Source organism: Solea senegalensis, linkage group LG6 (assembly GCF_019176455.1).
Source record: "Solea senegalensis isolate Sse05_10M linkage group LG6, IFAPA_SoseM_1, whole genome shotgun sequence".
NCBI classification, from domain to species: domain Eukaryota; kingdom Metazoa; phylum Chordata; class Actinopteri; order Pleuronectiformes; family Soleidae; genus Solea; species Solea senegalensis.
This window is the reverse complement of record NC_058026.1, coordinates 4,996,863-5,024,424: the sequence shown is the minus strand read 5'-3', so window position 1 is coordinate 5,024,424 and position 27,562 is coordinate 4,996,863. Positions and strand designations below refer to the sequence as shown.

Sequence of the window (27,562 nt, the reverse complement as noted above, 5' to 3'; positions counted from 1 at the left end):
AAAGTGACACAGTTAAACCATCACTGCTGTCTGTTCTGTTTGCCCCAAGCACTGCATTAGAGCACGACTGTTTATGCACTTTATGTCACAAAAACACAAATCCCAGCGTAGATCCAAATATATTTTATTTATCCAGCATGATGTATGTAACATGACAGTACATTAACAGTAAAAGGTCAGTGAAAAATAAAAAGCTAGCTATAAAAAGTATAAATATAATACAATCCTCAGAATGTTAAGAAAACTACATTTTGTCATTTGACATAAATAAACCATAGGGTTTCTCTGAGAATATATTGTCTAAACCAGTAAGACAAAAAACAGCAAATGCCTCTTCTCTTTGAAAAGTTCATAGGGTTCTTTCTTTGAATTGAGAGTAACGGTCAATGTGGACTATATACAGTCTGTTATGTCAGCACCAACATAGTGATTTTATCTCCTCTCTGTCCATATGGCCTGAATTTGTGTGGTGGAGGCACAGAGATAATCACACAAAGATTTATCACCATTGTTTTGAAGAGACATTCTCTTCATTCGTGGTGGTTTTCAATACTGGCGTCAGGTTAAGTCTGACCAGTGAGGTCTCTATTCACTTTTTATATGTTTACTTTTACAGAAATAAACAACAGCCACAACATAGTTGGACAGTTGCTTATGCTTTGGCTCACTTCAATGTTGTCCTCTTTGCCGCTAACATATAAAAACTCCAAATTGGCCGCACCGGGCTCAGATTTTGAAGGCCTGCAAAAACCTCACTTCCCCTGTATTTGCCAGGGTCAACCTTTTGAAGGTTAGTGTGTCAGCGTAGCTTCTGCCCCAGTTTCTGGGACAAGAAGGCAACAATAGATTTCTATCAATTTACAATTGCAAAATTGCCTCTTCATTGGTACGCAAGGCAAAAAAAAAAAGTACAAGTAAACATCAACGTTTAAGCCTGAGAGAACATTAAAAATTATGCCATGTGCTTATAAACACTTACAAAAACTATAAAAATAGTATAGCTCCCATTCAAAAAGAGAAGGAAAATCCTTTAGATTTATTGTCCTCTTTCATTCCAGCCTTTGACTTAATAATTTTCACGGAATAAACTGACTCCACTACTCTATATACAATATTTTAAGCTTGGAGAGTCTACAGTTGACTGTAGTTTTCTTTTGATTGTTCATCATCTGAGGTTAACAATGTCTTTTCCTGACTTAAGACAGCGTGTCTCCTTGTGTGTGTGTTATAAAACCAACATATTCTGTAGGGAAGGTGTCAGCAGCTGCTCTTGAGATTCGTCGACAATGCCCTCCTGGACAGGAAGATTTGAGCTGCCATAAATCTTGGAATGGCCCGATTGAACAAATGTCATAGAGCCACATGAATAAGGTGCCACGTCTGCACGCCACGCCACCAGCTCCAAGGGTACGAGGCCCAGAGAAAGCCTAGACCAGCCCGGCCTCCCGGCACATCCGGTAGAACTGTCCCCGTTGTGCGATGAGGTTGGCGGGAGTGTCCATCTCGGAAATGTGGCCTCTGTCCATTACGATCACTCTGTGGATAAAAGTGAAAAAAGGATCCAGTCTTTTATTTTAAATGTTTGATTGTTGTCTTATAGGCAATTAAGGTGGGATTTCTTAAGACTGTAATTGTATTTTGTCTGTAAAGTGTCTTATAGGCAATTAAGATGTTATTTCTTAAGACTATAATTGTATTTTGTCTGGGAAGTGTCAACATTTTTGCCCACAATGGGTTCCCATATTCATCAGTAATGCCCTTCAGAATCTTATTCTTTCTTTCTTCAAAAAAGGGCTTGTTGTCTCTGACCAGTTCCGTCATTCCCCAAGATATATCAAATTTATAACATACCTAGTGTAGTCCATGATAGTGTTAAGGCGGTGAGCGATGGTCAGGACAGTGCAGTCTTCAAACTGTGTGCGGATTGTGGACTGGATGAGTGTGTCTGTCTCCAGATCTACAGCTGCTGTCGCCTCGTCCAGTACCAGGATCTTGGTTTTCCTCAGCAAGGCTCTGGCCAAGCACACGAGCTGGCGCTGACCCAGACTATTCAGACAAAGGCGAGTAGGAGAGAGAGGGAGTTTTAGAGTCACAGATAAGACAAGAACTGTTTGTATCCAGTAAAAGAGCCTGGTGTTGATATCAATAACTTGACAAACTTGTAACTTGGCAAAAACAATAGCTGCACTGCAGTGTGTTGTGCAGATGCACTTGTGTACCTGAGGTTTTCTCCTCCCTCTGAACATTCGTGGTTGAGTTTGTCGGGCAGATTGGAGACAAAGTTCTTGAGGTGAGCCAGCTCCAGTGAACTCCACACCTCTTCATCCGTGTAGGTGTCGAAGGGGTCGAGGTTCATTCGGAGGGATCCTGAGAACAGCACGGGGTCCTGGGAGAGAGCAGCTGTTATTCAACACTGACCTTCCAGAGTGGTTATAGAGTTAATACACTTTCTTTACAATTTACTAGTTCCCTTCAACAAGACAAAACTTTAGACTTTCTGTCTGTCTGTGTGTGAGCAAAAAATAGAGTTGTGGATGTAGGTTATGTAAACTCATGGAAGAAATTGTTAGATTTTGGTGGTGAAACACTTCTGAATTCTTATTTTTCTTTTATTAAACATTTTTTAATCTCGCAAAATAGGGGACACTGTGGGAAACTGAGCAACCTTGACGGAGGTTTGTGCTCTCTGAATGCCTTCTGTAGTTTTATATTGGATATGGATAGAAAACTTCGCAAACAGTTCATGTGAGGAAAGCCAGGGCTGAGTTTCTGTTATTGCTACTGTCATACCTGAGGAATGATAGTAATGCGTGATCTAAGGTCGTGGAGTCCGATTTCTTCAATGTTGACTCCGTCTATGAAGATCTTCCCCTTCGCTGCCTCTAAGATCCTGAAGATTCCCAAGGCGAGTGAAGACTTCCCGGCTCCTGTTCGACCTACAATTCCAACCTGTGAAAAGAGATTGACGTGATATTAAATATGATAACATATACATACTGTACGATACAGTGCTGTGCGTGTGAGTGATTCAGAAATAAGATCTCACTTTCTCTCTTTCATGAATATCCAAGGTGATGCCTTTCAGAGCCAGCTCAAGGCCTTTACGATACTGCAGCCCATAGTTCTGAAACTCTATAGTACCTCTCTGAGGCCAGGCCAGAGGCAGGGAGCTGCCTTCAGTGTTCCAACTGGCCTAAATGAGACAATAACAAAGAGTAAGAAAAGAACAAAAACAGTGTGAATGGCTTTGTGTGTGTGTCAGAACACTCACCTCTTTAGCAGTGTCAGCATACTCACTGACTCTCTCCACAGAAACAATGTTATTTTCCACATCGGTCCAGGATCTTACAATCCAGCTCAGGATTCCAGTCACCTGCAAAACCCAAGGCAATTAACTTCACTTCAGTTTCTTTTACTGCAAACACCATTACTGACTGAGGGCAGCGGTGCCATTATATTTAATTAACAATGCTTTGTAAGTGTATAACAATGTCCGTTTTGTTTAACCCGGCACTGGGACACTTTTCAGACCTGCTGCGTGAGAAGGTAGAGCTTCTTACCTGGAGGGAATGCGACACAGCCAATCCAACGATGCCTGGGCTCAGTGTGTTTTTTCCCATCACGGACAGAATGCCAGCCGCTAAGACCACACCATTACCCACAAACTCCAGGTTGACTGCCAGCCACCTGTGGATGTAACATTGCTTAAGCTGTAGACTGGCAATTTCAAAAAAATGTGTCCTCATTACGGAAGGCAGACATAGTTTTCTTTAATCGTGCACCATAAAGCAGCAGTCATTGGTAACTCTTGGTGCAATAAATTATGACTCTCCTCTATAAACTAAGTGAATATAGCCTTTACGTCAAATCATTATGACACATCGTCTCACCGGGTGGCCACGAATCGCGGGAAGTAAGACGTCTGATTGAAGTCGACCCTCTTATTGGCCTGCTGAATGAACCTGGACTGCTCCCCGAAGGCCCGGATGACGCCAGCGCCCTGCACCGTCTCATTGAAGTGGGTGTAAATGGGCGAGCGGCTCACAGCTTCCAGCCTGCGCAGCTGACAGGATGTGGCGACGTAGAAGCTCTGTAGCCCACAGTGGAAAAGTAAAACACCAGCTTTAATGACCAAATCCAAAAGGGAGATCTGAGGGCATTCCCATAATTCACTGTGAATGTGTGTGTAACATGGATGTCAGCAGGTACGGGAATTGAATAAGTGAAAAGCAAAATCAGCAGGGTTGGTTTTGGGGCCCAGAGCTTTCCACTAACATACAGTAATGAAACCCAGCTACTGCTGAGCCATCTTTAAAAGAATGTGCTCATAGAAGAAAAATAAAGGATCAAAGTCATTTTTAAACTCCATGGGGGAGGGGGGGAATGTACCTGGACACAGGCGTATAGGAAAGCGAGAGGCAGGATGATCACGGCAGCGAACGGCGTGGCCATCAGCACGATGATGCAGACCTCCATGAGTTTAAAGACGTAGCTCAGCATCATTTTCAAACCGTCGGGCACCATGCAGTCGATGGCGTCGATCTCCTTGGCAAAGCGGTTGAGTAGGTTGCCACTGGGCGTGCACTCAAAGAAGGACATGGGAGACCGCAGCACATTCATCAGCAGGTCCATGTGCAACTGGCGGGAGGCGATGATGCCGCAGATGGAGATGGCGACCGTCGTACCAAAGATGGCAACACCTGGACAGAGGAGAGATTTGTTCAAAAGACATTTTTAGTGTCTTTTCATGAGGAGCCTCATGAAAAAAAAAAAGAATTAACTGACCTTGTGCAAAGCCCAGAGCCCCAAACACAGTCAGTTTCAGGTCTGTATCAATCTGGGTGCCGTTAACAATGGGGTCGTCAGCCCACATGCTGAGCCAGTAGTTGTAGACTAACGAGGCGCCCTGCTGAAAGGCATACAGGAAGACGATGGAGATGATGAAGGCCAGGCCGATGGTCTTGAAGTACTTCTTATACATCGCCAACCGCACCTTTTGAACGAGAAACACAAAAATCTCAAATAGTCTCAAGGAATTTTGTATTTTGTAAACACAAAACACTGATATCAATCACCTTTAATGAATTTTAGACGTCAAACAGATATGGAACAACATTATCATTAACTTGGCTTTGACTTTGAATTCACACTTCTTATTTTAGCTATGTTTTGGTCTCTACCACGTAAAAATTCATAACCTTTGGTGATTTGCTTCCCTTGATGTTATTATTATTATTGTTATCTATCTGGTCTTGTGTACGCCGCATCTTTCATCTGGAAACAGATCTTTGTCAAGCAATACCATCAGAAGTGTTTGTGTGTTATTAACAGCCAATGTATTCAACAGGGGGCGGGGCCAATAAGTGTTTATCCCATCAAAACAAATTCACCTCTGACTCTAGCACAATGTTGTTGTTCAAATCACTTCCTGTGTGCAACACAGGAATGTCACAGGCCAACATGAAACACCACTGTACTGGAGCTGATGGGCTTAATCAACAATGTGTGAACCCATTTGACAATGGTTTGGACATTTGTTTTATTTTTAAAAGTTACGCACTAGAGATTTAAGTATCTATCTGTGTAAAACTTTCACACAGTTGAAAGTAAAGTCCAAAGCTGTTGTCAGACTCACTTTTCCAGTTCGCGCCTTGTCAACCACAGTCAACTTGCCCAAGTCCTCTGGAACCTGTTCTGGGTCTGTTTCAGGCATGGGCTCCATGTTCTGCAGGTTGGTACTGGTGGTGTCACCCCTGGAGAACATGGAAGATGTCAAAAGTCAGTGTCATAAAACAGATCCCGAGGATGCCACACATCTTTATGTCACAGTTTACGTACCCAATGAGCTGCTCTTGAGACAGGTCTCTGGAGAACGGCAGGAAATCGACCATGCTGAGACGAGCGTTGGACCTCCTGGAGCCAGCTTCAAAAAAAGTTATTAAATGTTAATTTCACATTCCGCCCTCTTTAAAACTGACACAACTGACAAAAGCTGAAATAAACAGACAGGAGTGTCTGCTTACCTCTCTGTATGGCACTCTCTTTTCGCTCGCTGTTGGCAAAGGTGTGGATAAAGTCAGCGAAGGCACCGTGACGGTTGAGAAGCTCCTGGTAGGAGCCACTCTCTGTGATTTCTCCATCTACCAGCACTAGAATGAGGTCAGCCTGTGGCAGGAAGCTCATCCCGTGGGTCACCAGGATGCGGGTCTGCATAACAAGCCACACAAGTCGGGAAAAATAGTATGTAAGCACAATCCAACACCAAATTGAAGCTTTCTTAAAAACAAAAGTTTCAGCAATGAGGTGGTTTCCGTGTGACGATAACAATAGCGCTGGTGACTGTGAGCGGTTTAGGTGTCATAAAACCATGTTTTGACTCTTTGCAGCTGAAACGAAGAGATTTGCAAAGTTTTGCTGCGCATGCATTACCTTATCTCTGAGGACTCCTTTAGGTCCGATGACTTTGTCAAAGATGTGCTGGCCCACATGGGCGTCAACGGCAGACAGAGGATCATCCAGCAGATACACGTCAGCCTTCCTGTAGACGGCCCGCGCCAGGCTCACTCTCTGCTTCTGCCCACCCGAGAGGTTCAGTCCCTACAGCAACAAGATTATTACACAAAACTCACATTATGTAGTCCACAATTTAGTGATATTTCTTGCTTATGTAATAATTTTTCTTCTGCTTGGTCTTTGTGTAAGAAAGGAGGCGGGGACAATAAGTGTTTTTCCCATCAAACTGCTTGAACGACAAGGTTTTTTGAGCAGTAGAATTCACTTCTGAAACATATCATGGACATTTCTTTGTGTTTTAAGTCATACTCCAATCTGTTTGCAGCCTCCTTAGATCTCATGACCTCGCCGTGACATGAGATCTAAGCATCGTGAGAGTTGTGTGGAGCTGATTGAAGCTGAACTCATTTGAAAACAGTTTTAATGAGTAATGCACCTCAGTTTTAAAGTCAGTCCATACCTTCTCTCCAATTTCTGTAGCATCTCCAGCAGGAAGAATGTCCAGATCAGGCAGCAGTGCACAGGCTTCCAGCACACGGTGGTACCATGTTTTCATCTTCTCGCGGCCAAACACAATGTTGTCCTGGACTGTGGCGTTCTGGATCCACGCCTGCTGCGGCACATACGCCACAGAACCCTGTGAAGACAGGAGGCTGTCCTGTCAATATTTATCACATTTAACCCACAAACCATAATAAAAATTCCTGCGCATGGTACTCGAGCTCAGCACCTTGACAACAACTTCACCGCTTCTTTTCTCGGTTTCGCCGAGCATGGCAGACAACAGCGAGGACTTTCCGCTGCCCACGTGTCCCACCACAGCGACAAGGGAACCTCGTGGCACATGGATGCTGATCCTGTCAACAAAGACATGAATTATCCAGTGACGTGTTTCTTTGTTTGGTTGATCATTTGGTTTTTTTTATGTTCTGTATCATACCTTTTAAGACATGGAGGGCCCTCTGCAGACCAGCTGAAAGTACCGTTCTCTATCATCACTTCATCCCCATCTAAACAAGGAACAAAGGCACAAGTGACATAAGCTAAACCTGCAATAAACACTGAAGGAAGGATATGTTCTTTTTAACTTGAGCGACAAACAAACTTTTCAAAACAAGATTCCCCCTTGAAGTGACTCGTCAGTGTGCCGTCTGGGCGTAATTACAAGTGAATTTGCTTAATCATACAAATTACAGAGCTGTTGCTTTTTCACAAGCTGTCTTAGGAAGTGTTGACAGATTACAGACAAAGGAGCGCCGCAAGTGTTTTATTCCTCTCGATAAATCACATGTCTGAATTTATGCTGTGATTTACATTCAACCGCTAAATGGGAACATCCCATAATTACCATGTCTACCAGTCGGGCCGGGACCCAGGAAGTGACAGTGCACATGATCCATACAAGCCTGTGGTGCGCCACAGATATAAACAATGAACTCTAGAGGGACACTCGTATTGATTATGACAGCCTATGATTTCGGGAAATACGGGGACCAAATGGTGTAAATGGTGGTTTATTTTCTTTCACTCTAATAGTTTTATACATGGGTGGAGCTCCTACCAGAACTCAACGAAGCCTTTGAGACGTTGTCCACTTTCAGTTCTTCGGAGCACAGGTACTTTCCCAGACGTCTCAGAGAAACCACAGCCTGAAAACAGAGTCAGACGTCGGTTAACTGAGCCACGTACCTCACCAGGCACCGCGGAGGGGGGGGAAGTTACACATGTTAATTTGAATATACAGCTTCATTGATAACAATTGTACAGCCAGTATATTCACAAAATTATCTCTCGTTTGCGGGCCACAAACTGTGTGTATGTTTTGTTTGTGGTATCACCCACCTGCATGGTTGTGCTGATTGCGAAAGGCAGCTGACTGAGTGGGGTTTTCAGGATGTTGATGAGCGCCATGGAGACAAAAACCTTCTGTGCGTCCAGGACGTTCCGCTCATCCAGCATCACGTAGACTCCAAACATGGCAAAGGCGATCTTAGGGCAAAGGAAGAGATGTTTTTGTGGCGGATGATATTTATAGGCACAATTTCAAGGATGAGGCTGGAGTTAAATTTAAATGTTTCTAATTACCAAAGACCAAAAAAAAATGACAGCAGAGTCTGTGACCTGTCAACAATAACTGGCCTGTGTTGCAGAGGAACAGGCTATATCAGGCTTTGGGTACACACACTTGTTAGCAGAATCAATTAACTGTTGGTTTTAGTTTTTTTTCGTAGAGTAAGACAAATGTCAAATATCTCCAGCCTTCTCCTTTCAATGAACTTTGGAATTAATCTGTTTTATAAGGAGCTTTTTTTATATTGTTGTGTGCTCTCACCAGGAAAGAGGAGGAATGGAAAGATGCAATGGATATGGAATAAAGGATCTGAGACTTTTTCAGGGCCTTGAGCTCCTTCTCCCTGTAACCCAACACCTGCTCCAGGAAGGCTTTCTCCCAAGCATAAAACTTCAAGATCTTTATGCCATTGAGAATCTCGTTCATCAGTCTGATGCGGCCGTCCATGAACGTCATTTGGATCTCCTGTTGACCGAACAAATGTGGTTTATTTTTTACATTTTATTGTTGCCATAAATGTTTCTAAGCGGACATTGGGACCGATTAGCAAATACATACTGTACACTTCAGATTTCCTGAACGTCACAGAACATGTTTAATTCAGAAAGAATTTATTTGCCATTTTTATGACAAGGAAACTACAAAGGGCCAAGGAATGCGGTCACTCCAATGAAGCCTACGTTCGATTAAATTGGCATCCAAATTTACAGAGCCGCTGTCTGTTGTTTTTCCAGCTAAGTGGAAAAAAAAACCCGATGTCTTCCTACTGCCCACCCTTTCCTGTCATTGTTTTTCAAACATGTTATATGGGGCTAGACATCAAAAGGACAAGAAAGAGAATGTACCGTCCAGGCCAAACACCCACACACGGGTCTTTAGCCACTATCGAAACCAGCTGTGGCATCCCTGACCTGACATGCCGGATGTCAGCGATTCTCTGGCGCAGGAGTGTAAGAGCATTTACCTGCAGCTTGCTTCTTTTCTTGGCAATGAACCCGTTGAGTGGAAAGATGAGGATGACGGTGGTGATTCCTGCCAAAGCTGACGGGCCGAGGTGCTGAGTAAAAGAAAAGGATACAAAAAATTGCAAGGGTGGTTTCTGCAAAAAAAAAAAACGCATCCGTGCACGAATCTCCCATTCATGCAGCATCGACATACCTGCCAGAGGAAGAAGAGACAAAGTGCTATCTCAATGGGAGCCAGCCAGACAGCGTTGAAGTAGACCACAAAGTCCATGAGTTTCTGAGTGTCTGCTGAAACCAGATTCACAATCTCGCCCACGGTGCAAGTCCTTCTGGCTGCACTGTTTATCACCAGAGACTAGAGCGACAACAAAAAAGACAAAGACGTTTAGACCTCAGTGCATTGTCTACAATATAATTTTACACCCTCATTTCAGACGATCACTCATCTTAGGTAAAAAGGCTGTTAATCACGCCGTGTGCTATTTTCCAGTCTGGAAGCAAAGCGGGCCTTTGTTTTCGCCAGTTAAGACATAATTCATGTCATATCTAGAGGTCAGACCTCCGTGGACATGGACCCACCTTCCTGTAAACGAGGCCCATCACAGCCGTCTTCACTCGCATTCCCACTGTGAAGCAAGTGTACATGTACTGATGGTGGAAGAGAGACTGGAGGCAGGAGAGCAGGAACATGAGCGTGGCGTAGAAGTAGCCTTTCCACAGCGGAGCGTCTTCGTCTCTGATGAAACCCAGGAGAAGACTGAGGTGGAAGAGAAGTAGAGGATTAGATCATCACTTAGTGACACGTACTTTTATTTTGCTTTTTGAACTTGTAGTGCACTTAAGTATCAGGGAGCTGCCTCACACCGCCACCAACATCTCAGCCTCCACCTTTCTAGATTAGAGTAAGAGACGCTCAGATATTTAAACCGTATGTTAAATTGTACGCCGCGTTCCTGGCTTAGCGTGCAGCTCGGCCAGTTCAGGGAGCGTCTGAAGAGAGGAGCCCATCAACTACAAGTCTAAGTGCATTTCCATTTGTTGCAATAAATGGTTTCATTATGATGAGTGTTCCTGACACATTTAAAAAAAATATTTAAATTGAGGAAATATATCTTGGACCCTCATGTATAATATATAAAAAATATATAAAAGAGTTGCAACTGGAATTTGGAAGAATGTGGAATAATCACATATTTGTAAAAAGGGAGGAAATCTAATTTAAAAGGTGTCCTGTATTGCTCCTTCAGACAGCTGCACTAAAAAGGAGATCAGTTTTCTTAATTTAAATCTATTTAAAGAAGACAGTTGGATAAGTGCGTCATATATTTTATATTTCATAATAGTTCCTTCCACCTCTGACTATATATCAGAACCCTTCATCCAATGGGATTTTCCTTGGAAAGTCACAAATGATACAGAATCAAAACAACTTCTTTTACCATGTTTTTTTTTTTCATACAGGCTGGTATTATCTGACTTTGACTTGTGTGTCTTAAGCCAGCGGCCTTGAGCGCTGCCTGTGGCTGCTGGCTGACTGGTCCACACAAAGCATTGTAGCATTGCACAACAGAGCTCAGCCTGTGGCCGTGCTGCCCTCACACTTGGCCTGCGGCTCTCTTATTGTGGTCCAATTGCATTTCTACCATTTAGAGCCTCCTCTCCTTCCCTGCACCCCCCCTCACACACACACTGGAGCACAGAGGACTGTGGTCTCGTCTACTTTTCTTGCTCACAACTCCATGACCATAATTAACACTTCCACTGATTCTGTGCTGTGCATCAACAACAACATTCCAGTCTGGCCAGTGGGATGGCGTGGAGGGTGGCGGGTCAGCCGTGACCTGTTTTCACCACTGCCAGCTTCTGTTTTTGTTTGGTTGGTTGTTTGGGTCGTCGGTACGACAAATCATTTAAAATAGAACGATGAAGGTGATCACTCAAGTGGCGCTGACACGGCAGTATCTCTCTATCTAGACACAGAGGCATTTCTGTCTTCCCACAACCTTCTAAACCCGTGTTTCTTTAATTATCATACCAGGAAAATATAAATCTCTCACTTAACTCTCCCCATTGAATTGGAAAGTTTGGACACTATAGTGTGCGTGCGTGTGTTTTAACTCTGGCCGGGATTACTGTCCATTAAGGTCATTTTAGTCTAACCACTGAATATAATGAGTTACTTGGAATAAACCTGCTTCTAAGGAGCTGGGTGCAAACACATGGTTTCGCTTGCATTTCTATAACTGTTTTATTATTTATCTTGGTGTGTATTCGATTTATGTACCATAGACATAAATGTCTGATTCATTTCCGTCTCACCTGAGCACCTGGGGGATGGCGAACATGAAGGCATCATGCAATATGATGCATAAGGTGCCGGTCAGGAAGTATGGACCAAACTTTTTTGCCAGTGTCCTGAGCAGGAAGAAGCCAGAGCTTTGCTCCTTCTGCAGCTTCCTGAGGAGCTGAGCCTGGTCTGGCAGTCGGCTCCCCAGCGCCACACCCGATGCCAAGGCCTTCTCCTGCCTGCAGTGAGAGAAAACACACACATTAAGAATTGAGACATCTGTGTCAGAGATGCCCCGACACTGTTCTGGTGCCTGGTGTTCTTGTCTTTAATGTAAAACAGACTGTAGCAACAAAAAAAAAAATGGTTTGAATGTGTGCCATGACTGATGGACTGAAGAATTTGCCAACAGCAGTAAAAGCCATTATCCAGTGACATCGTAATTGGATTTCACAACAGAGCTTCAAAGCACTGGCTTATGTTAACACGCTTTGAAAATGACACAAGGCACTCTTGTCCTGACATTATGCACTGGTTGTCCCCGAGTGACTCTTTTGGACCTATTTTTGGCCTTCGGTCCTTCTGGCAATGAGACGTAGCAAATTTTTAGTTTACCGCAATCATGGAGAATTCATGCTCCGTTTGGGTCATTAATTCAACAAGCACAATGTTAATGTTGCAGCCACACTGCAATAAAACAGAATTGACTCTGTGGCTGTTGCTGTCTGACAACAGTGAGGGCCGTACAGTGGTTTTACAGGCTTGTGTCAAGACAGCGGGACGTATGTCGTTAATGTGAAGACTGGATCCTCTGCAACACATTCATGTTCACACGTCTATGGCAGCTATTCAGGAGGAGGATATTAAAGGTGCGACTACACATTTTACATGGAATATGACACATCCTGGGGAAACTGTGGTGCAAATGTTTGAAAGGTGAGTGCACGAAGAAAAAACAGGTTCAAAACCGGATCTCCATGGGCTGATTATTATTTCTTAGAAACTTGATAACTGTGACTAAGCCACTGAAATGTTTGGTTTCATCCAAAACAGGATTTTGTGTCTGCACGGCTTGGAGCGACAGACCATTGATGTCGCTTTGTGTATAATTTTCAATAAACAAACTGATATCTTTTATTAGATCAAGGGAAACCAGAAAATCGGCCTAACAGATCCAGTATTTTTGAATCCATAGTAGTGAGGGAGACTCAACAAATTATTGTTCAACCTCAAACATGTGGAAAATCTGTTAACCATTAAGCTCGACTTATCAGTAATTCTCACTTTTGAAGTTTGGCACACTCTGCTGTCCAGTCCTGCTGAAGCTCTGACATGATTTTGTGTGACGTGTCTTCGTCCCTCAGGGTCCACAGGTCCTCGGCTGCCAGCGGGGCGCGATAACCCTTCACAACGAGGCTGTGGAAGCAGCGCAGAGATGATTCACTCACGCAATCGTCAACAGAACACACATATTATCGTAAACAAGTACACGCTGTTGCTGTAAGGAGTCACCGGAAGCCAAAAAATTATGGGGTTTTGAAGAACCATCTTACCCAGTGAACCACCAGAAGAGAATCTTTGACAGGAAAGAAGCATCTTTCACGGGACAAGGATTCTGCAAGAGATTAAAGACCAGAGTGACTGTTTTTGTCGCAGTAAATCTCTCCCAACTTACAGGATTTCCAGAAAGACGACTTCGCAAAGGCCGTCATTTCATGGTTGAATGCTGCACTTGTGAGCGGTGTGCTTACGATGTACAAATATGTGTCAACAACACTGCAGAGTCAGGTGGTCCATTGTGGCTGAACGAGGCCGTGAACTCCCACAGGTCAGAATAAATAGAGTTCAGTGTTAGCGCAAGGGCGAAGGTGACGTTTTGAGGTCTGGTGCAGACAGAGCGGAAAATGTGTCATCACAAACAGGCCAGAAAGTGGATTTGCACACAGACAGAGGCAGATACACAGCGAGTATGTCCTCCATGGCTTCCCTCCACCCTGCCGCCTCCTCACTGTGGTGTTTGCTCTCTTCATTACCAGCACTCTTCCTACTCGTCCTTGCACTTCCTCTCTTCCTGTGAGTAACTCTAACCAAAGCGTGGGGTGGAGGAAGAGGAGGAAGACACAACAAGGAGCGACCAATGGGTGTGTCCACCACTCCAGACTGCGGCTTGAGCACCCTCAGCATCCACGCCAAGACTTAGTGAGGGACTTTTCCAGTTATTTTGTTTATCACCAGGGAAATATTACATCACACATCTGCATGATTGATTCGAGGGCTCATTTACATTCACCTGTCAGTTTCCCTGCCGCAGCTTCCTGTTTCCCAGGCGTGTGTTGGGAGGGGCAGATGAGATAAATATTAAATAATGGCTCTGCAGTCGTGTGGCCAGAGCGGCGGTCACAGTGTTATCCAACACTGAACAGAGTGAGTTGTGTTGATGGTATGCAGGAGAACAATGTCAAACACACACACAAGTACTCAAACACACTTCTCACACAGGAAGCCAAAGTAGTGAAAGGACAGTGAGGGAGGAGGGAGGAGGAGGGAGGGAGGTGAATCACATCATTTCCTCCAAAAGGGAAAAGCGTCTTCACAAAAAACGTCGAAAACCACATGATAGTTGCTCAGGGATTTTCTGTCCTGGGTATTGGACTTTTTTTTTGGGAAACATTCTCCTCTGCCTACCTTTTCCAAGACAGTTTTTCCTTCTGGTGGCTGGTCAGCAAAACAGCACAGGATAAGTTGGGCCAGCTGGATTGCGAAGTAAGAGAAGAAGGCGAGGTATCGCACAATGTCGGATGTAATGCCCTGAGGAATACACAAGAAGAAAAAACACAAGAGTGTGGAGGTTACTACAGAGCCAGAGTTGCAGAGGGTTAGAGTTCCTTGGGTTTATTTACTTAAAAACTGTGCCAGAACAGTTTTGTAAAATGTGCCTTTTAATTGAAACTGAGGTTGATATTAATTATAACATATGGACATAAGGTTTCACCAGGTTCACTGTATGTTTTTTTTCCTCATGCTTCTGCATTGTATAGCAACAGATTCTATTCAAAGATCGCAAACACAATAAAGACTATTCTGGACGTTTAGGCTAAATCAGGGTGAAAGCCCAAAGTCTTTAATGGTGTGCTCTATATAAATTAAGCGATAGTTAAAGCTGCCTCTCAGTCACGCTAAGCGGCCCGTATCTGTAAATAGGAAGATTGTGGTTTCACAAACAAGCACCCTCACTTTCAACCGAGGCAGCAGCTGTGATATTAACCACTCAGTGACTCTTGCGGGATTTTGGGACTGGCGTGTTATTCTTGACGTACAGAAACTGTGGGTTCTGGCAGGGGCATTGTTTACTACTGGGTCAACACCACTGCCACAGCCAGCCTGTTGTGCAGCAGTATGGGTATGCCATGGTAAACACTTAAATGACTTTCTCTGAAAACTGCGGCGCTCTGCTTAGAAAGACGATACGAAGGGGCCAAATGGACACGGCCGCACTGTGAAAAACAGGGCCAGGATGGTCAGAGAGCGGGGTGGGAAAAAATGTAGGTCAAGCCACTAAGAATGGCCAAGGGTCCACAAACATGAACTCTGTCAACTCGAGCCATCGACACTGCAATGTGAATAAGGCACTGTCGTCATGACAATTTCTTTATAATATGTAGAAAATGTATCAGTAAAATCTGTGTATTTCTTTACTGTATATACAACAAACATTTAAAAATGTATAAGCCAGATAGTGGTTGAGATAAGGATGATACAAATGTGGAAGCTTTTAAACGTCAAACCACAGTTTGTGGTTCAATACATTTTTGCTTTCTTATGGGGAAGTGTGAGAGGAGACGATTGATAGACCTAACACTTTCACAGCAGCACTCTAAATATTTAAGTTCACTAAGGTGAGCTTAGTTACAGTATCAGCCAGTTTCTGTAACACAATCCGCCGCCCTGCACTGTACATGGAAAACTCCTGACACACAGTAAAAACTTAATCCACGTGAAAAAGGGAGAAACTTAGCACTTAATCCTGCATTGTTAAAACTTTTAAAAAAGATGCAACGTGTTAACGATTCTGTTATAACAGTGACAATAGCACCGACATGCAATATTTTAAGGTAACTGTCCAAAAATATACATAATTTACGGCACCTTCACGGTCTCCATGGCCGATCTTTGCTTGACCCAGGATTATATGACGATCGTACATTTTCCCAATTAAGACAGAAGCAAGATAGTTAGTGCTTGTGTTCATAAAAGAGGATTTAGTAAGTTTTAATAATGTTAAGTGGGTTTTTCGTTGTTTTTCTTTAGACAAAGCAAGTCCTCCTGTTTGTAGTCCTTGTTAATTAACGTCTATTTACTGTCCAGACAAGAGAATGGTGTCACTTCCCTTTCCAGGAAAACACACAAGCATGTTTCCACATAGGAAATGCATTTGAAGGAATTACAAAATACCCTGTTTCTTGGGTTTAAAAGTCCTTGCTTAATTTTAGGAACTTTTTCAAGAACGTTTTGTAGTGTATTATTCATTAGTCATCTGACATTGCAACATCACATTCCATCTTTGTCCTATGAAGCCAAACCGTAGGATTGACTGTCATCACCTATGAGACGACATGAAAGGCTTAAAAGTATGAATACATTTATGACAATAAACAATGAGGAGGAGAAATGTATATGGGTCGTCAAGTGTGCGTGCGCCATGTGCACACGTGGTGGAGATGGAAACGTCCGTGACTGAATTTTAAATTGTCTCGCATTATGTGTGGATGCATAGATTTCCATCTGGCTGTGTTTACAGCAGTGCAGGCCCATAAACACAGCGCTGACGTTCCTCTGGTCTGACCCTGGGCTGCCGTGTCTCACCAGCAGTTATCCCAGGGCCATCATTACTCTCCCCCAAGCAGTGTGGGAATGTCACACTGGGGACGATAAAACAGAAATATGGATGTGTGTGTGTGTTTGTGTGTTTTTATAGAAATGCAAATGTGACTGCCCCACAGCTCTGCGCACCTAAATAGAAACTTATCCCCATGCAACAACAATGATTGCAGTGTCTGACAGGAGACACAGGAAGAAAAGGCAAACTTAAACACACACAGGCTTGACCAGAATTGGCAGTGTCATCCTCCAACACTTGGTTAACTTTAGGTTACTTGGTTAAAATTGGGGGATGAAATAGAAACTCTTTGCTGACACATGGATATCTGAAGTTTATGCTCCCGGAGTCTTGTGTCTAGACAATAGGCAAAGAGTGGACTTGATTAGATAGCCCAACACAGTGAGCTGACACTTCAGGTTCAACGGGTTCAGACAAACATCCTCTATGTCTGCCACTGATTTGTGTATCCAATATAGTTTTGTGGAGTTTGTGTTCACCTTAAACAGTACAGTGTACATCTTAATTGATGAGCTGATTATATACCTCATCCATAGCCAGCTGGATCTTCGCTCGGAGAGGCACCAGGGAACACACGACAGCCAAGACCCAGAACAGGAAGAGGAACACCGAGGAGCGACAGCCCCTTACTCTTTCCAACTGGATGATGCACAACGCCAGAATCTAGAAAGAGACAGAAAAACAGCAGAGCGACGTCAACTGAGAAATCACATGTGTGGTTGTTATTGCACAGGAGAGGAAATAAATCCATCTCGAAGCCAGAGAGCAAGAGTGCCAAAAACTCCCCTGACAAAAACAAGGGCAGGAAATCACAATTTTTTAAGTTCAAATTCAAACCAAATCTTTTTTTTCTTCTTCTTTTGAGCAGAAGTGTAGTCATTTCCCAAGCTGCCATTCACTGCTACGCTGCTTTAATCCAGTTGAAAGGAATAAAGCAGTAGCTTTAACTTAGCTGCCAATGTTGCCGCCAGTGATTTTCAACCAAGCGTGGAGGATAGAGTCGGATATAAGCTAATGGAGCAGATGGTGGTTTTAGGAAAGCACTTTGTTTTTGGGATTTCCCCTGGCCGTGGGCACAGATGTGATCTGGAAAATTATAGCCAAAGAAAACTGGATATGTACTATTATGTTATGCTGCATGAGCCGGACACAGTGCACAGTGTTATTATAATCTTTCCCTGAGGTGAAACGCTATAGAGACAGAGAGTTTCATCTGCCTGTCATCAGAGAAGCCCCAGATCTGTCATCCAGACATTATAAATGGTTCCTGGCCAAGTGAGACGTCACACTGTCATACCAGCTCATCACCAAGTGGCGGAGGAGGCTGGTTGGGTATGTTGTGTACTGAGAACCACGTCGGTTACACTGGGATGTGCCACAGCATCGTCCTGTTATAAACTACAGTGGTCTCAAAAGTTTTTCCCCGCCAACAACCTGAATCACTGTATGGGCAGATGTGTTACTGTATACTGGCCAATGGTTGATTTTTTTGTTTTTGTGCATTCAATTTCCCTCAAACTTGACTCTTGCCATCCGTTGAAGGATGAATGCAGATAGACCGCCACTTTCGGTCATACATATGAGGAATTTAGAGTCTTTAGTCTACCTCACTTGGATGTTCTGCAGATGTTGAAGCCAAAGGCACACCTATAGTGAGGATGTGAACAGTGGGAGAACACGCAAACTCCAAGCACAGGATTTTTTTATGTGTGCTTTAAGTACTTTAGTCACAAATAATTTACTCTTCCATGCTAGTATTTACATAAAAAACTGCTTATTTTTTCTGTAAAAGTTGATTGACTATATTGAGGGTTAATATGATGAGTAATGTTTGCTCTGTTTTGCTTTTCTAAAACTATACTCTACTATACACTGTCTTTTTCACTACTAATATGTCAGACATTAGGTGCGGGGCAGATAGTTGACAGTGATGCTGCTGCAGCTTAAAGTTAAAGCCGCAGGCCATCAAACCAAGATGACATGCAGAAAGACACTTAAAAGCTCCACAGAACTCTTTTGAATAACAGCATTAATGTTTAAGTCGAAACCCACTTTTTCAATATTGTTGACATCAAAGATTAAAAGCTAAATGTAGATATTGCCAAAGTGCCTTCTAGTCCAGTGGGTGTATACACTGTTTATAACTACACCTCAGATTTCCCTGTATCTGTGAATATTTCACAGTGTATCATGGCTGTATACTTTTGTGTCTATTTCTTTTTATTTAACTGTTGTGCGGTATGGTTTCAAATGTGCTTAATAAGTAAATGTTTGTAACGTGGACCCCAGGGAGACGGCAAAACTAATGAATAAATAAACAAAGTATCTAACAGCAAAATCCCTCTTATTTTATAAACCATCAGCCCAGTCAGTGGGCGGAACTAAGTCCATCGCTAAGCCCAAAATCAGAACCATGCCTTCTAATTAAATGGGGAGAGTGCAGTGAATGGGAGCTTTACGTAATGTTATTGCTGATTATAGTCAGTGTCCTGGCTGTACTTTGAATTGCTTTCATCACTAGTGGTCATGATGCATTTGTGGCCTGAGTGAAAAAAACCCAAAAACGTTCAAATGGAAGGGCAACAAAACAAGTTGGTCACAGCAACAAGAGCACAGTGTTCCAGGATGGTGATGTGGGAGGCTAGGATGTAGAAAATGATATTCTCTATTTAAGATAGATGTGGCCAATAGACTAGTGACATGCTCATAATACATTTGTTGTCTTGCTACCTGTGATAAATGATGCCCTTGAAATAAACATTTTTTCAAATGAGGCGTCTCAGTGTAGTTTTTTTTTTTTTACCCTAAAACGTGCTGGTGTTTACCCAAGAGTCTGAAAAGACCGCAGGTAGGCAAGGCTGTCTGACTTGGAGAGAGACTGCAGGAGCTGTATTAGGCTGCAGAGAGAGGAAGCTTTGTGAGAAAACGCTGCTCAGCTCTGTGGGTCAGCTTCACAGGCTCGGCAGCCCTCCCTATCTCGGCAGCGCAGCCTTGAATTGCATTGTAATTCTTCTATCGCGCCTGTGCAGCATAAACAGCATTTTAAGCTGATCGTGCCACCCATGTTGTTAGCTGCAAACCCTCCCTCTGTTTGCCCCTACACATCAGTTAAGCATCATTTAAAAAAAGTGGAATTGATGGTCTGAGAAACATTCGGGACCATTTCCATCAACACAAGCTGCTGAAAATATTTCTGTGATTGCACACTGGTTCTTATCTTCCCTAAATAATGATCTGTGGCCCACTACACTATTCAGGTGGGGGGGCATCAGGGCTTGATTCAAGACTTTTGGAGGGAGAAAAGACAAACAACAATTGTAGAAATGAAAGACCTGAACAGACAGCATAAATATGCTCTGGTCTTTCACTGATTTGGACCGAACCATCTTAGGTGTTTGAGCTGTTCCTCCTTGGCACACTTTGGTTATGTTTGAGTAACTCTAAACCTTGTGTTCTTGTCCCAGAGGGGAACTGGATGAGGGTTTTCCCTTTGTTTTTTATCTTCCTTCCGTAGAGGCATTGCAATTAAACATCTCAGCACCTATAAATACAGTTTTGGTCAGAACAATGGCGCTCAAGAAGGAGCTGGCGTCAAATCTGCCCATCCAACGGCACACCTGTTGTAGCACCTACAGTATAAAGACCGAATCTTTCTGTGTAATTACGCTAAACATACGCTACAATTGCGAGTCATCACTTTTGTATTCTGTGGTTTTGTGTGTGTGTGCGTGTGTGTCTACAGAGCCAATAGAGCCAAAATGTTGGAAGCGATTCACATGAGCTTGATTTAAAACATTTAAAACACATGATTGGACAATGCACTGAGCAGCAGCTGCTGCAGATGACCCCATGATTCACACTTGAACTTGAATCAATCTTGGACACACACTAACTCTAACATGTGATGTGGGGATAATTATGTATAAGAATAGGCCGTGATCCATTTTAAATGTAACAAAAAGCTGAAATATTATGGTTTATATGACAAATTGATGCTTTAAGGGAGACAGCCTCCAACTGGCAAAGCACAAAGCACAATTGCATTTTCATGGAAAATGACTGGAACGTTGCAGATACTAAGTACACTGAGGTCCACATCAAATAGTAATAGATGTCACCACATGCATAAATACACACGCTGTACTCTAGGTGAGTAATGGTTAAATAGAGGCCGTGTTTTCATGGCACTGTAATATTTGCATTGCCTGCAACACTATAAATCTATCCCTGTTATGCATCTTTGCGCCTCAGTGTCTGGCCAACATACATATGCTATATATGCTTTCATGTGTCTGCACATTAACACGTGAGCCAGCAGGAATATTCTTTAAACCGCTCTGTTACCCAGAGCAACACAGGAGATAATATATCAACACGTACATACAGCCTGAGCAGAAAATCAATGGCACGGATGAATCGTTCACACACAATCCCTTATTCATTGTACACTGACAATCTAAAGCAAAGGTCCAGTGTAGGAGGGTTTTTGAAGATACCACCCATAAGTTTAAGCACAAATATACTATAACTGCTTTAAAATAGTTTCCATAGCCTGAGAATAAGCCTTTTACTTGTACTTTATCCATCTTGCCCTGACATGTCTTTACGACAGTCCTTGTGTTTCGTCTGTTGTTTTGAAGTGGAAGCTTGCAATGTCAAAGATGGAGAATGGCTCCAGCAACATAAACCACATATATAAACCAACAAAGAAGAGTAAAACAAAAGAGAACAGGAGAGTGGAGTGAGTTGTGAAAGTGTGTTTTATATCGTTGTTTATTGCACTCTGCAATCTCACTGTTAGATGTCACTAATTCTTACCCACTGGACGTTCATTAACACCTAAAAACTTGATCAGGAACCGACCATGACATTGGAGAGTCACGGTCAGTGTTAAAGCCTTGCTCTAATAGCACACGGTGGTATCTTGTCGTTTTTTGTTGGTTTTATATTGCAAGAACCAGACACATGCACATTTGTGTGAGTCAAGGATTGCATCAACTGTCATGCAGTGTCAGTGTCTTGCATTAAAAAAAACCCCAAATTATTTGGGTTTTGAACTTCCTCTGTGTCACATATTAAAAATGTAGCCATATATGACACAGTATTGTATCATATATGTCTAATTATTACCCAGCCCTAGATAATTGTACAGTATATGCACAGATGTATGTGTGTAAGGAACCAAGATATTTACCACAGTTAGAGTGCGCACAATGGGACTGAGTAGGAAGACCATGTGCTGCTCAATCTCTTCCCTCCTCTCCAGCAGGATATAGAAGAACTCCACAAAGCCAAAGGAGGACAACAGGAAACCCAGCATCTGAGTAGGACAGGACATTAACACTTCATTAGAGACACTTTCTGCCTTGTTTGCTAATATACAATATCTACTGATGTTGGGGATCTGTTTTGTGTTCTGTGGGTGAAGGAACAACATAATGAAGACTGGCCAAAGTCTGCGTGGGGTCTCACCATCTTGATATAGCAAAGGCAGGACATCCGAATTTGACCGCAGTCATGGCAGTAGAGATGAAGGCAGTAGAAAGGGGCCAACAACCACAGGTAGATACAGGGAACCCACACCAGTACTGTGTTCTGGAAACACTGGGTCAGGTCTGGATTGGCCGTGTACCACGTACGGTTCCAGTCCTGCAGCAGAAATAAAAATCAGACCAAGAGAATATACTTTAACGTTAGAAAGTGAGGTCAAACTGAGTTTGTATCAATCATCTGACAGACAGAGCTGGTGAGGACCAAGTCCAGAGAATGAAGACTTGGTGCACGTCCCATGATTCATCTGTCAAGGCAGTGGCAAGTGAAACCACAGTAAGTTTACATAAAATGTGTCTGTATCCTGAGAGAGTGAGAGCTGGAAAAGGTTTTTTTGAAGTGTCAGTTTGATTTTTCTGACCATGTGTCTGGCTTGTTTCCTAAAATCAGTAGGACAATGTAAACTTCGAGGAGGAGGATTATACTAATAATGAAGTCTATAAACAGTAAAGGCTAATGAGGCTGAGGTGTGATGGGAAAACAAATGCTGCCAAATGTTTGGGATTATGTAACAGCAGCAGGAGAACCAGGAAAAGTTGTCTGTCACTTAAAAAAAAACTTAAGTGACTTGTTGTTGTCTTGCTTCTCTTGTTTACCACCTCGCTGGTCTAATGAGGGGCAGGGTGTCTGGCTGCACTAACAAGGCTGCCCTGCGGAGTCACCACAGGAAGTGGTTTAAAGTAGTAGACCGATGTCTTAGTGACTGATATAGATTTACCATCAATGACTGCCGCTCTTAGATCCACGAGGCAAACACGTTGTATTGTGTAAATCTTTCGTAAACTGGTTATGGTTGTAAAATAAACACGCCATTTTGCACGTGCTGCAAACGGAGTGTTCTCTGTGAGCGCCCCAAAGCGTGTTTAAGTGATAAATCTCTTGAGAAGCAGTGAGTGGGAGGCCACTTTCGCAGACCCTTCTGACTCCTGCGGTCAATGGCAGGCAGATGAACGCGGGCACTTTAAAGTAAGGAGTCAAGTTTGTCACACACACACTCTGGCCTTTTTTTTCTTGTACATTTTGCTCAGTGCTTATCCTGTTTCTCACCCTCGGCTGAGGTGGTTACAGTAAGCTTGTAGATGCCAACGGCTTGTGTGCTGCGAGTTGTCTATTTATACCTGACAAACACAGTGATGTGAAAATGGGGAGGAGAGAGTTGCGCTATACGGTGAATCTGCTGAATGCTCCCGCTTTCTTTTCATCCGGTGCCTTATAACTTGCCTTTCAATGCAAGTCTACTCTGACAGTGGCTAAATATGGTAAATTATACATCTGTTCTTTATTTCTTTCTTCTACCTTCACCTTTTTTCTTGCTCCTATTTCCTCCCCACCTCTCCTCTCTCCCTCTAACCCTCAACCGGCCGAAGCAGATGGCTACACATCAAAAGAGTTTTTTCCCCACCCCACTGATGCCACTGATGTACTTGCTCATTGTGAGAATCACTGGGTTTTTCTCTCTCTATAAAATTGTTAGGTTTTGGCCTTAAGTGCTTTAAAATAGCTGTGGATGTGATTGGGCACTATACAAATGAAACACGCACTTTATGTTAGTAAGTGGCAAGATGAAACTAAAAGGGAACATCAGTCCCATTGTGTAAATTACTGGATGGATGAGGTAAATGTGTTGTTGTTTACTCCTCGTCTGTGTTCGCTGCACTTCCGTCTTTAAACCCCACAGCTCTGACTAATGAGTCAGTAGTGATGTTTTTACAAAACTATGTAAAAGGCTGATTGCAGCACTTAATGACTGACAGCTTTGCAGCCAACACGAGACAAAAAAAACGTCTCTGAAAACATCCTCAGAGCGATGTCATGGATGTTCTGTGGCTTAAAAACAAACATTACATGTGCACTTCTTGGAAAAAGAGGGGCTGCACACCGATCGTCTCCTCTCACTTTCTCAACAAAGGCTGGTGGCTGACTGACTCTTGGAGTATTTGCAGGGGCAAAACAGAGAAAGTGCTGTAATGAGAAACAGAGGGAGAGAGGAAAAAGGGGTGGGGGTCGGGGTGGCTGGGAGGCAGGTTTTTAGTGCATCCAATAGTTTTGGCTTTCCAGCTGGATCGCAGCCTATTTTCGAGGCAGGATTAAGAATGTGGAAATTTGCTAATATGCAAGACCGATATGCAACAACAGCAGCAGCTCAGGGAGTGTGACGCAGCATTTCAGAGTGCTGACTCACAGAGCAGGGTGACGGTAAATGCAACTCTGGCCCACAGCAAAGGTACAGTGTCCCATTTAGAGTTCTCTGAACATGATGACACACACATGCCTGTTTACTACGTGAATCCTGCAAATGGCTTTTGCAAGACTTAATAGAAAATCAAAGGATGCTGCTGATGTGCTGTTGATGTCCGGTGCATTTCTTATTTCTTATTCTAATAATGTTGATGAAAACGCATTTATAGAAGTGGGACTTAAATTCTGGTATCTACTATTACCTGTGACAAGACAACAGTTATTTCTAGTTCATGTCAATTCAAAATAGACCTTCAGATTTAACTTGGTGCTGCTGTTATCATGAACTTGAATGATCAATAGTCCAAAGAGAGTCATAGTTCAAGTGGATTGTAGATTAGGGCTGCACAATTTATCAAAATTTTACCATCATCACAATATCAACATGCTTGAACTGTGATAAATGCAGATTGTTCCCTGTGTTTATTTTTGTTTTGAGCTTAAGAACTTAATCATAAAGGTAGTTAATTGTTTGTTTGTTTGTTTGCGGCCTTGCACACTTAACTCTGTGTTTAAGACCCCTGCTCATACTGCAACTAACTGGTGGGCAGAAAATGTGGGTAATTGGCTGGATTTAAATCATTCTGTTTACTTTTTTTCTGTAGTTGATGCTAGGCTACTGGACTTGGATGAACTCAAGCCAGTTCGTTTGCCTACAGTGAACTCCTGAAAATGACATATGACCTGGATGACTGAACTTTCACACATTTATTTGAAATTTAACTTGGTTTTCAAATTTGTATTCATATATTTCAACAATCCAAAGCAGTGGATGTTCATGTTTCAAGTATACTTATACAATTGATCTCTTTCTCTCTCACTTCACTGAGGTAAAGAAAATGACATTCCGACTTTGAAAAGTCTCACAAACAGCAACTTATAAAACCTGCATATCTGACTTTGAATAAATGTGTTGTCATACTGATTCAATCTTTCATATTCAAGCTAAAACCTTCATACTGTAATGACCCTTCATTGTGATGCATTTGCTTTTGATAAATGATTTAATACAGTTCATTGCTTAAGATTAAGTAACCGTTGAGGACAAATAAGCACATATATCACTTATTATTATACTTATTATATCACTTAAAAACTTTTTTTCCATTTTAAAGACACATTTCAGTACCTGTCACAGTGTTACTTTGGCACTAAAATACTATTGGACACAGTTCAAATAGTATCAGAGGTAAAATAATATCAAAATAAAAAAAGAATTGGGATGTCTTAAGTGCCTTATGCCAAATCATTTGAAAATAAGAAGTAAGGTAACGTCATAGTGAGACAAAAATTGAACATGAAGAGTTTCATGAACGAGAGAGTGACGAGATAGTAGCTTCATTAAACCATATAAGTACATATAGATATTCATTTTTAGACAGGCAGCAGTGTAAACACCTCATAAAAGACATCAAACATCTAAGGGAATCTGCCTCTAGTTCCTTAAACAGTGCTAAACATATTAAAGTATTTGTAAATTTTACTTTATAACAAAATAAAGATTTGTATCTGTTAACTGTCACACCTTGAGCTGGCGCCATTTATGGAGCCTGGCATAGTCGATGACCGAGGAACTCAGCATGCTAATGTGGCTAATGCTAATACCTTTATTCATCACAACATGTCAGGAAACAAAAAGTGTTAGTGATACTAAAACAGATGGATAACATCTCCAGTGCACTTAAATTTCCCAAAACTAAACTGTGTGTCATTATTCAGCCTCAGAAAGAAAAAGGTTTTTGTTTAAAGAAACATTCAGTGATTTTTAGTGGAAAAATCACAGTCAAAATAGCATGAAATTGCATGGGAGATGAATCCCCTAATTCACTCTTGATAAACTTAAACTAAAATCACAAACTCACCCATAGTGGGTCCAGACCGCTGAGTCTGCAAAAGGCATCCATCCACTCGCTTGCTGCTGCTGCTTCCTCGCAGATGCTCCACTTGTTGGGATTGAACAACCCTGCGCCTCACACCGAGTAGCACACACACTCAGCACCAGCACCAGTGCGTGTGTGTATATGTGTGTGTGTGTGTGTGTGTACAGTATGTGTCTCCCTATTAGGCTTCTCCTGTACGGCTAATGCTCCTATAACTTGAGTTTAGCTACTCCCTGCGTCTCTGTCTTGGTGGCACGCTCAGTGTTTATTAGCTTGTGTGTGTCTCTGTGTGACTTATCCTTTCCCTTTAATAAAACATCTTCTCTCAATGAAACTCTGTGTCTGTCTGCCTCGCTTGCTTGAACTGCTGCTGCCCTGAGATCCTGTGTCTTTCTGACTCTCTGTCTGCTTGCTGTTTATGAGTGTGTCTCCTTGTTGGGTGGGTGGAAATATTTCTCCCTCTCTCTCTCTCTCTCTCTTTCTCCCACATCTACTGGATTTCAATCAAAACACCAGCTACTCCCCTCAATAGGATGACAGTCCCTCACCCCAGACACACTCCTCCCACTTTCAGTCCCTGCCAGTTACCTCCTTTTTTACAAATCCCCCTCTTACCCAAACCAGCAGTTGTCCAAGCACACGTTAGTGAACATTTTTTTTAAACACACAAAATTAACGTCCTCAGGAGTGTAGATACAGCAATGTGACTTGGCTCGAGTCGTCTTCATGATATGTCACCTTTCATGCTTCAGACTTCTTCAGTTGCTGAACTGGCTGCTAGAAAACTCGCAGATATTTAGCCTCTGAGGGCTGATTGAGTCGTTAGGTCAAACAATGCAGGTTGTTCACCCCCCTGAAGCCAGACCCTGTTCACATCTGGTGCTAACATCCCTCCTCACTGATCCGATCACTGCCAGATCATGTTCGACTGTTCACACTTTGCTTTAAAATGCTTCCTGGATGCGTCTGTGATTGGATCTGGGGCTTCACTTTCATCTAAGTCAAGGTGTGAATCATAGTTGGTGATGGTGGTGGTGCTGGTCAGGTAATAAGACCACAGCGGCTAAATACGTGGAGTTTCTCCCCAGGCAGATAACTCTGGTAAGTCTTTAACTATACTCCTGAGAAAGCAATGACCCAGGTCATTATGGATAAATAGAA

At 42.7% G+C, this 27,562-nt stretch overlaps 1 protein-coding gene across 1 annotated transcript; it reads right to left on the bottom strand.

Annotated features, from left to right (window-relative positions):
- Nucleotides 1–26: 26 nt before the first annotated feature.
- abcc6a (ATP-binding cassette, sub-family C (CFTR/MRP), member 6a) lies at nt 27–26,843 on the bottom strand. The gene is made up of 31 exons (XM_044029212.1): nt 26,384–26,843; nt 22,206–22,382; nt 21,928–22,053; nt 17,259–17,396; nt 14,522–14,644; nt 13,390–13,451; nt 13,121–13,252; nt 11,869–12,075; nt 10,129–10,306; nt 9,743–9,904; nt 9,549–9,641; nt 8,846–9,049; nt 8,356–8,502; nt 8,075–8,162; nt 7,454–7,523; nt 7,244–7,370; nt 6,974–7,150; nt 6,430–6,597; nt 6,024–6,207; nt 5,839–5,923; nt 5,636–5,753; nt 4,786–4,993; nt 4,390–4,700; nt 3,891–4,090; nt 3,561–3,687; nt 3,272–3,373; nt 3,047–3,193; nt 2,791–2,949; nt 2,220–2,386; nt 1,852–2,046; nt 27–1,536 (listed from the first exon to the last, which is right to left on the bottom strand). The coding sequence occupies exons 1-31, from the start codon at nt 26,423–26,425 to the stop codon at nt 1,428–1,430; spliced, it is 4,533 nt and encodes a 1,510-aa protein (XP_043885147.1). The 5' UTR covers nt 26,426–26,843; the 3' UTR covers nt 27–1,427.
- Nucleotides 26,844–27,562: the final 719 nt, after the last annotated feature.

What these genes read in the sequence shown, in the direction of transcription:
- abcc6a (XM_044029212.1), bottom strand. Translation starts at nt 26,425, where the DNA reads ATGGATGCCTTTTGCAGACTCAGCGGTCTGGACCCACTATGG. An exon ending in AGAAAAGAAGCAAGCTGCAG is followed by an intron (nt 9,050 to 9,548) that starts GTAAATGCTCTT and finishes TTCGGTCAACAG; the next exon opens with GAGATCCAAATGACGTTCAT. An exon ending in GCATTACTATCATTCCTCAG is followed by an intron (nt 2,387 to 2,790) that starts GTATGACAGTAG and finishes GCTCTCTCCCAG; the next exon opens with GACCCCGTGCTGTTCTCAGG.